This window comes from Buteo buteo, chromosome 8, assembly GCF_964188355.1.
Source record: "Buteo buteo chromosome 8, bButBut1.hap1.1, whole genome shotgun sequence".
Taxonomy (NCBI): Eukaryota; Metazoa; Chordata; class Aves; order Accipitriformes; family Accipitridae; genus Buteo; species Buteo buteo.
In genome coordinates this window covers 13,674,155-13,685,193 of record NC_134178.1, presented here as the reverse complement: position 1 = coordinate 13,685,193, position 11,039 = coordinate 13,674,155, and the positions used below count along the sequence as shown (strand labels likewise).

The 11,039-nt window shown below is 40.9% G+C and overlaps 1 protein-coding gene across 1 annotated transcript in view; it reads left to right on the top strand.

The window, feature by feature from the left end:
* The first annotated feature begins 1,985 nt into the window (after nucleotides 1-1,985).
* SH3BGR (SH3 domain binding glutamate rich protein) overlaps nucleotides 1,986-11,039 on the top strand; it is a 29,436-nt gene continuing 20,382 nt past the window's right edge. The window contains exons 1-2 of the mRNA XM_075033680.1: nucleotides 1,986-2,240; nucleotides 7,941-8,126. Coding sequence (XP_074889781.1) covers nucleotides 2,196-2,240; nucleotides 7,941-8,126 — 231 coding nt within the window. The 5' untranslated portion in view covers nucleotides 1,986-2,195. The remainder of the gene's footprint in view (nucleotides 2,241-7,940; nucleotides 8,127-11,039) is intronic.

Below are 11,039 nucleotides of genomic sequence, written 5' to 3'. Positions count from 1 at the left end.
GGGTCCCTCTGCCACGCGGGCTGTGGGCCGCGGAGCCTCAGGGTGGCCGTGGAGGCACCTCACCTCACCTCACCTCATGTCATGGCGTGTCAGGGCGGGTGGTGTGGTGTGGCGTGGTGCGCGCCCAGGGAGCGCCCAGGCCAAACCCAACAGGCTCCAAACTCACAGTTCAGGTTTACATAAAAAGTTTTTATGCTGAAAAAAGGGGGAAAACCCCATAGGAATGAAAGCAGCCGGAGCAGTGTTTTTCTCCAAGGCTGGACACGGTGGGAATCGTGCCCTAACGTCCTCACCCGCCAAGCCCCGGGTGGGCAGCGGCTTTGGGCTGCATCCTGGTTTTTCCCTGTGTAGTTCAGCAGGCATTTCAGGGGTGAAGTAGGACAGGAGAGAGCGTTAATTGGCAATTTTGTCCCAGTCCTGACCGTGGATGTTTGATGGTGCAAACACTTACCGCTTTGAGTATTAGTTATTAGTATTGCTATATTTGCAAGGCTTGTCAGTATGCTTAATGGCCCCTGCATCCTTTGTACTTCTTCAGGGCACTAGTAACCAAATAAATTAATTTGGAAACGGTATGTTCTAAAGGGCCAGTCATTTTCGTTGAATTTACTGGGCTATACTTACATACAAAATCTCCTGAGAAACAAGCATGTGTAATAACTTCTGGCAATAATTTATGTTTTGGCACTAAGGTGGGGGTTTTGTCTTACAGGAAAAAACTCCGAAAGTACCCGATTCTAATAGGTTTTCTTTCTGCTGTACCTCCTATTGGCTCTCAAAAGAAGAAAGAAATGACAGATGATGAGCCACAGTAAACAGTGCAAATTATCCATACTGTTATTTTTAGTTTTCAGTGAGGTTTTTCAGGATCCCTGTTCCATGCATGGGAAACTGCTTTTCCACTTCATGTAATGGTTTGCAAAAACTAAAAAATTACTTTCACGATCATCTTTACTATTGTGCATTTGGTCCTACCTAATCAATCCTGGAGAGAAAATATTATGTTTCATTTAAAGTATTTTCAGGATTGGACACTGCTATATTCAATTTTAACATTTGAAATGTGTGTAAGAACTTTCTAAAACCTAGGCCAGTTTCACCTCTGACACAGGGTCAGCTTTACTGAGCTCACTGGCATGTTGCTCACTTACAGCAGAAACAAACTTGGCCCTTAAAATTCAAAAGTAATCTTTTACCATTTAACATTCCTAAAATACCTTTCATACTCAGACACCTCCTTAAGCAAATAAGTGCAGGCAACCACTGAATTGTGACCATCTCAGGGGTAGAAGGGGACAACCAGACAGAAAAAGAGCATCCTGGATAACACAGTAGAATGGGATATTTTTCACCAAGTATTCTGGACCTCCTCTTACACCTTGTGCCCTGGCAATTTTCACTGGTGATGCAAAAAGAAGGAGAAAATACAACAATGGGTTCTGCATACATAGAATTGGCCAAATCGGCCTCCTCAGTATTAGGAAGTGTACTGACACATCTTTATTTCAGAGAAGTCCCTGAGCCCTGAATTCTTTAAAGCTGAGAGCGTTTGTAACTGAGACTTATTTTAATATGATCTCTGCTATAATTACATCTGCATCTATGCTCCCCCTGCCCTCCCCGTCCTCCTTCCCCTTTTATAATGTAAAATTTGCAGCTATAACTCTGAAGCCTCCTTGTTGTGGTCAGGGAGAGGGTGCAAGCCCTTTTATGCAGGAGGTAGCTGTGACAGTGCCCGTGCAACACTAAACGTTACCCACAGCTTTGTGGTCACCCCCAGGGCTAAGTTGCCAGCTCCCTGTCTCTTCTCCCTTCTCACTTGTCCCTTCCCCCTCTCCCAAATATTTCTCCAGCCCTGTCTCATTGGTGCACTACTCTCCTTTGCCTTTTTTGGACTGCCACCCTGTCAATCTAACGCAATAAGGCCAGGGGCAGGTGCAAACCCTTGCTATGGCTCCTCTTACTAACCAATCCTCTGCTGGCCCCTCGTCCCAAAATACCTAAGAGCCAATTGAGTGGGAAAACCCGGGACCGCGGGCAGAGGGAGAGGCCAACGCTGCTGGATTGCTGGAGGGGGGCATTCATTTAGGACGTGGGTTAGCCCAGGAGCTGCCGAACGCTCGGATTCCTCTTGGGACTGTGGTGACTTGTGGATAGCAGGCGTGCTCTGCTGATTCATTTTCATCACTGTCAACATGGTGATCAAAGTCTTTGTAGCCACATCTTCGGGGTCTACAGCGGTAGGTGTCTCATTTGACATACTCCTCTTTCTGCTGGGATCAGGTTGGTAAATTAGCCTGGAAGATGCCAGGACAGCCTGAGTTTGCATGTGAGAAAAAACCACTGGATTTCTTCACTGACCACCTTATTCTTGAAAGCTGCTCAAGATGTAGAGAATTCCTGGTAATGTAGCTTGCTTGCATGCGAGGCTTTACTACAGTTATAACATTTACATATAAATTATCTGTCACTTAATAGATTTACTTCTATTTGAAAAAGCACATGCAATATATATTCACTGAAGAAGGAAAAAGTGGATATTGTATTTGCACAAAAGCTAAGGTAGATTGTTTACAGTAGAAATTAATGTATTTGTTTTTAAAATATACTTTAGGACACTGCTCCTGCAAAATGGGAGCTCTGTCTAAGAAAGAGCCTGGAGCCAAAATAAGCTGATAAAGTTATGCAGAAAAAAATTCTTCCCCACCCCCCTCCCTTTCCCTGTTTGTTGTTGTTGTGGGTTTTGTTTTTCCTTGGGTTTGTTTGGGGTTTTTTTTTCGGGGGGCGGGGGGGGGTGATGTCTCCTGAAATGCTATACTGATGATTTTTAGTATTGAGATCTACTGCTGTAGCTGTCAGCATAGTGTATCAGCTGAAGGGAAGGGCATGTGAATAGTAGGAAGGTTGGAAGTCCGTGGGAGGTGGGAACCGGGAAAGGACTGTTTCCTTTTATATCCAGTTCCCAGATGAGCTCAGATTGCAGTTTTCCTTTGGCAGTCACTCACACCCAGTGACATGGCTAAACAAACTGGCTGGTGCTTGCACATAGCTGTAACTACATCTCTGTCTTTCTGACACCAGCTCCGAGTCTTTAAGAAGTTTCCAGAGTTGAAAAGCTCCAAAAAGCATTCCCTGTTCATGGAGCCATCATCTCTAGAAAATGAACTGGGGGTCATTCACTAAAATTCAAATTGGAATACGGCTGATGAAGTTTGCAATTCTCTCATCAGCTTGTCTCACCAGCCTATTGCTAACCCTGACACTAAATTTACTATTGACATTTTAGCATTCCTTTTTTTTATAAGAAATGTCAGATGCAAGGGAAAAAAAGAAGAAGGGGTTGGAAACTGCAGGTTTGGTAATTTGTAATCTAGCAGCTACTGCTCAAGTGGCTTTATGAATTGCCATATGCTGTGGACTGGCAGTCTTTCCGCTCCTGCTTGGTCTCCTCTTTTGGTCTCCTTTGGTTGGCCAGAGAAGACTTGTCCCTACCTCCTTTGCCACTTACCCATTTTCTGGGGGAAGTTGTGACCGTGACCGAAATCCCAGTGCAGACATTCAGTATGTGTGGTGGGGCCATCACCACCTCATGTGCCTCGAGCTGTTGCCACTCCACCTATAGGATCGGGGCTGTAGTTCAGCAAGGCACTTGTATGAGAGCTTTGAATAAACACTGATATTCAGAGATCACTTACACAATTAAAACTAAGCGTATTGTATATTTAACGCTAGCTGAACCAAGATCTTTCCTCTGCTATACACATTCCTTTTATCTCCTCCCAGCTAGCAGCTATAACTAACTCCTTTCCTCTTGGACTGCAGTGAAGGGATGGATGTTTATGCTACATGGAACACTGAGCAACATGCAAGCTTTATCCAGCCATTTTGAGCTGTTTAGCATTGCTACTGTGGTTTATTACTGCTAAGAAAGATAGCTAATGCCAGTGAACTGTAATAGGTTTTAAGCTTATTAATGCCATCTCCACTGTACGCTAGCAGCCCACAAAAGCTGTTAGTGAGATCCCAGACATATACTGGAACGAAGGGTATGGAATCTTTACACTGCAATATGCCTCTGTATTTCCTCTTTTCTGGTGTGTTGGGTGTATGTATAGCTGTAGCAATCTCAGAAGGCAGCGTGTGTTCAGATTACTGATACATAATTGCAATGCCAAGTAAACACAATGTTCAGCAGGAGTAGTTTTCCACATTTGCTGATTAAAATGATGGAAGGTATCCTTTCAATGAACCTTTAATGAGTTTTGGTATATATAAAATAAAACTCACTCGTGCAAGGAGCCAGCACAAACCCCAATATATCACTAAAATCCTATTAAAAACAAATTTTGTATCAGCCTTGTACAGCTTTTCCTGAGAAGAATAAATTTAATCCCTAAAGAGCTTAAATTGGAAGTCTAAGTTGTCCTAGTAGCACTGTGCTCTCCTCAATGTGTCTGATCCTGATCAAATGCATGTTGTTCATTTTGAATTTCAAAATAAGATGGGCCAAACATCCTATGGTGTAAATCAGCAGAGGATCATTGGTAAAGAATGAAAAACGTTTCTATTCTATGTACTACACAGTCACACTACGTTATCATGTTAATAAATACTTCCTAAAAGTGAATGCCATGAACCCAGTAACATTCTGATGTTCTGGATCATCTGCTTGGATGGTATAATTCACTGTGGCTCTAGAGCAAATCTGCAGTCCATGTTTTTCCCCTCAATGATTCAGAAATTTATTTTAAATAACTTCAGCTTTATTATCGTTCTTCTCCACACTTAGCTGATATTGAACTATTCATTAAGGCAAGCAGAAGTGGAGACACTTATTTATAGTGCTAAATAGTACTAAATGCTTGGCTTGAAGCAAGTGATAAAAAAATAATTTTGTTACTAGCCGCAGAGGTGTTTAGAAATGGGTAATATCCTGCAAGGTTCTAAAGTACCATGAATCACGGGAGAAAGGGGGATTGTGTCTTACAGAGAGGATGTCTTCCAAATTCTTGCTTACTGCTGCTCACAGTTAGGGCACCTCCAAAATCCTTTTATTCCCAGCATTTCTGGTGACATTTTATGAACTTGCCCACCTTCAGATCTGTAGGTCTCAGAAAGGCTGAGGAAAATGCAGGCTATTTGAATTATGTCCTCTAAAATACAGGGTAAGGGCTTGTCATCCGTGACTGAATCTAGCCATATATAAACCTGAGCTCAAATTTCAAATCAATTTCAAGTCAAATCAGAAGTTAGAGTGTGATAAATAAGAATAATTATCAGGAATATGTTGTCCATGTGGTGTGAAAACCAGAAGCTACAGCAACTCTGCCTATCAACATTAAAGTTCCTCGTTATAAGTTGTTGATTATGTACTGTTTGCTTCTGCTATAGGCAGTTGGTCAACACGAATGCTCTGGATTGTGAGGATATAGATGATTATATTTAATTATGCATCAGGTGAAACTAATATTACCTGTAGCTCTTATACTCTAGCTCGATAATGTTTATTTGAAACAGGTTTTTTTCATATTTTAAGGGACCAGCAGCTAGGGATGGTGGAACTTAAGCTTTGTTGAAAGGGAAAATGACATTGATGAAATAATATCCTGCACACCACCACTTCCCAAGGAATCTATGCCCAAGTAATCTGAATTCTTCCCATGCCACCAGACACAAGTGAGGGCACAAACAAGCTCCTGCAAGCTCATCCATTCTGGGAAAAACGTTCCATGTCCTCTGTGTTGCTACGTCCTGGAAGATTCCCTCTCTGAGTGCTGTTTGCTGGAGAGATTCTTTCAGTTGCCCAGCTACCTAGTACCAGCCACAGCAGAGTCTTGCTTTATGGTTTCATACATAGTGTGTCCCAAGTCTTCTGCTCTGCCTAAACCCTAGTAATGGTAAGCCTTAAGACATAGTACATCTTCTGCATAGTTTATTGTTGTTATCATAATGAGAAACATCTTCCCTTTTCCTCATGCAGGCATAATTGCATGTAACTTTTTATTTTTCCTCAACATTCATTTTTCACGCAACCCTCTCCTAATTTTTGCTTTCTGTCCTGGTGCTGGCTGAGCCTGCTGTGTATTATGAAACTCAAGCTGAAGAAAAATTGTTTATCCAGGTTTAATTCTAAAAGCAAGGGAGCACAGAATCTATAGCTCAGTTTCCATTATCTCCTCAGAGGCACTATCTGTCCAGGACACTAGCTATTCCAGGAGCCATATCTGCTGCAGTGCCTGTGTCCAAAGAGACAAGCTGACGCTGAAATTGCAGCTGACAGCACTTGCGTGCACTGGCTTTCAGAGAATGTGGTGAAACTCTTAGTGCGGGCTCATGCAGATTTTATTAACCATTTATGCAAACATTATCCTGCCACTTCCTCCAATGAAGTGTCCCTCAAGTAATTCTTTCTGTCACCTGAACGTGTTCTGCAAATAACTGTGCAGCTAAATAGCCATTACAAACATGGCCTCTGTTTAAAAAGGGAAAATAAGGATGTAAGTAAGCACTTTTGAGATCTATCAACTGCATGGCTTTTGAACGCTTTGGATTAGTGTTTCCATTCAAAGTGATGTACTATTTTAGCTCACCATAAACCTCTGTTGTTGTCATAAAAATGTATAGCATTTTATGTTTGTTATTTTTTATAAGCAAGCATAGCTTTATAGATAGGTACTTCCTTATTTAAACAAGAAAAAGAAATTTTATCCTCAATCATGAAAATTCATTCATCCAATATAAAAGGCTATCACTCCACTTCAGCTTTTCAGGTTTATTAGATTATAGAAATACATAATCATTAATTATTTCTCATCTCATTGTCTGTCTCAGACTGATTTACACTAGTTTGGTGTCACTTTAAATTCAGTTGTTCAGATGTCTGACTTCAATCATATGATGGCTCCTTTGTAAAAATTACCTTGATACATCATTCTAGCTACCGTCTATATAAGACACTAACTTGCTGCATGGAGTAGCTTAACTGGGAGAAGAGAGTCATGTCTGGAACGTGATTGTGCTAGATAGTAATTCAGTTGTCTGTGACCAAAGAGCAGCTTGAGAGAATTTGTATAGATCAGTCCAAACAGTGCTTGCTTCAAATGCTGCAGTATTTGTAGGTCTAAAGTTTGACCTTGCAGCTCTTAGACAAGTTAGACATATAGTTCTTTAAATGTTGCTTAGGAGTAGCATTCCTTTAGTAGAGAAGCATAGTGAGTTTTACAACTTCAAAGGAAATGGATAAGTTATAAGGTTGACGCTTGCTTCCTAGGTCTATACAGAACTAGTATCAAGGGCAATAAGGGCCGTGGCACAGGTGAATTTTAGGTGGCACAGAAGCTGTGTATGACATGCTTTATTTGTATGTAATATATTCTTCATGCTCCAACTGGAACATCATTCTGTAATGTGGGAAATATTCAAGCACAGGAGTTAAGCTGTACCGGATTTTCATTGAGCTTTCACTCGTATTTAATTATGCCCAGCATTAAAGAACAGGGACAGAGAAAAACATGTGGCTCATGGAAAGCTAAATGTCATATGTAATGAGTAGGAAAAAGGAGACTATTACATGTTGAGGAGAATATGTACATTCTCAGACCTGTGCTGACTTTAGGCAGGATTAGTTTAGGTATTTGTAGACCACACTCATAGATCTGGGAACGGAGTAGGAGGCTCCCTGCTGAGCCTCATTTCTTAGATGGAGGTATGACTGCTTCCAGGGAGGAAAGAAAGAAGCTGGGGGGAGGCAGGGGGAGGTAATGGCAGTGCTCTGGGTGCTGAGAAGCAGTGTTGAATCTCAGCTTCAAAAAGTTTGGGACCTACTGGAGTAGTGGATCCAACTTGACATACTTGCATTAGTTCTGCTTGTAATAGCAATTGCTTTTAGAAAATGATTTTATTTTTAAAGAAGGAATTTTGTTTTTCTTTTTCCTAACCAGATCAAAAAGAAACAGCAAGAAGTAGTTGGCTTTTTAGAGGCCAACAAGATTGACTTTCAGCAAATGGACATAGCAGGTGATGAGGACAACAGGAAATGGATGAGAGAGAATGTCCCAGGTGAAAAAAAGCCTCAGAATGGAATTCCTCTCCCTCCACAGATCTTCAACGAGGAGCGGTACTGTGGGGTAAGAAACTGTTTGGAAATTTAAATACCTTCAGAGAGTCTTCTTTCAGAGGAGGTGACTCTTCTCCATTAGTAGGAAGCATCAAACAAACTCCTTAGGAAAATTTGAGATTCACGTTGAAAGAACAATTCTTAGAAAGCATTTTTTAGGCACAGAAAAGCAATGAAACAAAAGATTACTCCTTTTTAACAGAAAAATACACACGGAAGGAAAACTGACTAGAGAAACTCTGCTTAACAGACTGTATGGATTATCCCCCACAGGACCCAGAGCTCACTGCAAGGCATGGAGTTTGCCACCTGCGAGGAGCTCTGTGTTTTCCTCTCACACTCTTCTCCCTCCTGCTGTGTCGCTCACTCACAAGTTGTCCTGCTTTTGGCTCTCTGCCTGCACTCTCACTTCAGCTCCTGAAGACCAAAGGCAGTACTGTCTAGGTGATACAATGGCTTCTTCACACAATACCTCAGGATAACCAAACGTAGATTATGAGGACAGCTCAGCTGCACTTGGAGTAGTAAATGCCCAATTATGTCATTTGACAATACCAAGCTACTCAAGACTAGTGGCGTTCATAGCAAGGCTGATCTGTTATCTCTAGCTGTATTGCACTTTGCCTCTTGAACTTTCAGTTAATTTTGCGTGGTGAGTGTTGGTATTTTGTGTGTTTGACACAGACTCATCTGGGTTGCTAGGAAGTCAAGCAGATGTCTGAGGCACCAGGGGTTGTGGACAGGAATCTTTCTTTTCCATTATATTATACAAATCAATAGGAATTATAGTTGACTGGAATATTTCTAGTATGTGGTTTGAATTATTGAAATTATATTGCTTATTCAATAAATATCCAACTCTTCATAACAGAAATTGTAACGCTCATCAAATGCTTTTATATTTTCATATATGCTTGTAAAAGGTTATTTCTCTTGAGAGAGTTTGTTCAAATCAGTGATAGCTCATACTGTATCAGCATGAATATTAGAATCATGAATCAAAGGAGATATCTGAGACAGTTTTTTCTTATAGTCTGGATGGAAATACAGTCTGGAAAGTACTCTGATATGATCGCTGAAATGAACTTGCAAAGTACTCTGAAACGCAGATCACATAGTGAGCCCAGTTTTAAGTTACTCCACAAATCCAGTGTGAACTACTGCAAAGGTTGTTTTGAGACAGAAGGGATTTACATGCCACTAAGTTTTCAGAATTAACTTCAGTGCTCTCAGAACAAAAGTTGCTAGTATGAATAATGGAGTGCAATTGTTTCCTCATTTTCTCACAGGAATCTTAAAAGAGAACTTGGTAGGTTAGAGTTCATGTGCATTTCAACATCCAGTCTGCACAAATAAAAGGTATAATTTGATATATCTTACTCTGGATTTTGTGGCAGCCAATGTTGCAATAAATATTTCTGATATTCCCTGGAGAGGTTATATAGTGAATTAAAGAGTAATTGCCTTATAAAATGTTTCAGCTGGTCAGCCTTGCCAGTGAACGATAAATATACTGTTTTAACTCCATGTCTGAAGCTATTTCAGGAAGCCAGATAATCTACATCTTGAAATAAATTTAAGTTAAGACAGAGTCCTTTGCAAAGGCATCTCCATGTGGAAAGGGGTTGCAGCTACTGATTTAAAAAGTAAATCAAATTTACAATTAGTCTAAAAGTCTCCGGAGTTCTAATGTACCCAGCTCTCAGAGCTCATAGCTAATGATCCCAGTAGGTGCATAACAAAGATTAATTTATAGCATCATTATTTCAAAATAAATAAGTTAAGGAGATCCATATCAGTACATGAGCCTTATCCTTCTCCTCAGGGGAAGGTGCCTTAAGGGAACTGCACAGTGAGTGTGAAGTGGGATTATGTGGGCTAGTTGAGAACATGGCCAGAGGCTGGCAGACTGGTGCAAAATTCCTCCAAGTGACATGATGTCTTCTGCAACATGTCTACAGTATAAAGCTGGGGATTTGCATTCTACTTCCCTGCATAATCTGTGCAGGTCCAACAGACCCATCATTCTGAAATCCAGAACTGTTTTATGCTGTTTAAAGTTTACATGGTATATCTTAACTCTTCCCCTGTGTACCACTTCCTTTGCCCTCAGCTGCTTTATTAAAAATAGGGCTGCAAGTTGCAAAGTTCTGTCTGAGTCATGGACTCCAATCCAGTGTCCTGAATTCATGAAAATGCCTTTAAAATATGTTGCTCTTATTAGTACAGTCTTCAAGGGCCTCAGACTTGTGGCATCTAGAAACCTTCAAATTTGTAGCCTGGGTAAATGAAGCCACTTTATACCCATTTCCTGGTATGCCAAAATCACCCTTTAGCTTAAACAGCTCTAGTCCAATGTATTTTTAAATGGGAATCATATCCTCTGTTAATCTTCATTTTGCTATGCTAAACAAGTAAGCTCTTTACACCTATTTTTTTGTAAGACATTTTCTCTTTCTCCTTCCTACTGATTTTTTCCTTTATTCATTCCCAGGTAGTCCTTTGGTTTTAGGTCAAACTTGCTACACTTCATTACTCATCATTCTCCTTTCTGAGATCACTCTTTTCCCTCACTTCTCTTCCTATTGATTGTCCTGTATGTTTCGTTCCCATTCACACATGTGCATGTGTATATGCTTTAGCAGCATGCTTGCCTGGGACCACTGGCCTTGGGAGATGAAAATTCAAGATAAAAGATTTCCTTCCTCACCCTGAGAAAGAGGGATTTGGAGAGAGACATGACAATCTTCAAATATTTTAAGGGCTGCAGCAAAAAGGAATTAATTATTGGTCTGAATTCAGTATTGACCCTGCTTTGAGCAGGAGGTTGGACTAGATGGTCTACTGAGGTGTCTTTCCACCTCTCACCACCAACCATCCTGTGGTTCTAGGATTTTGTAAAATATGACTGCTCCACACCCAC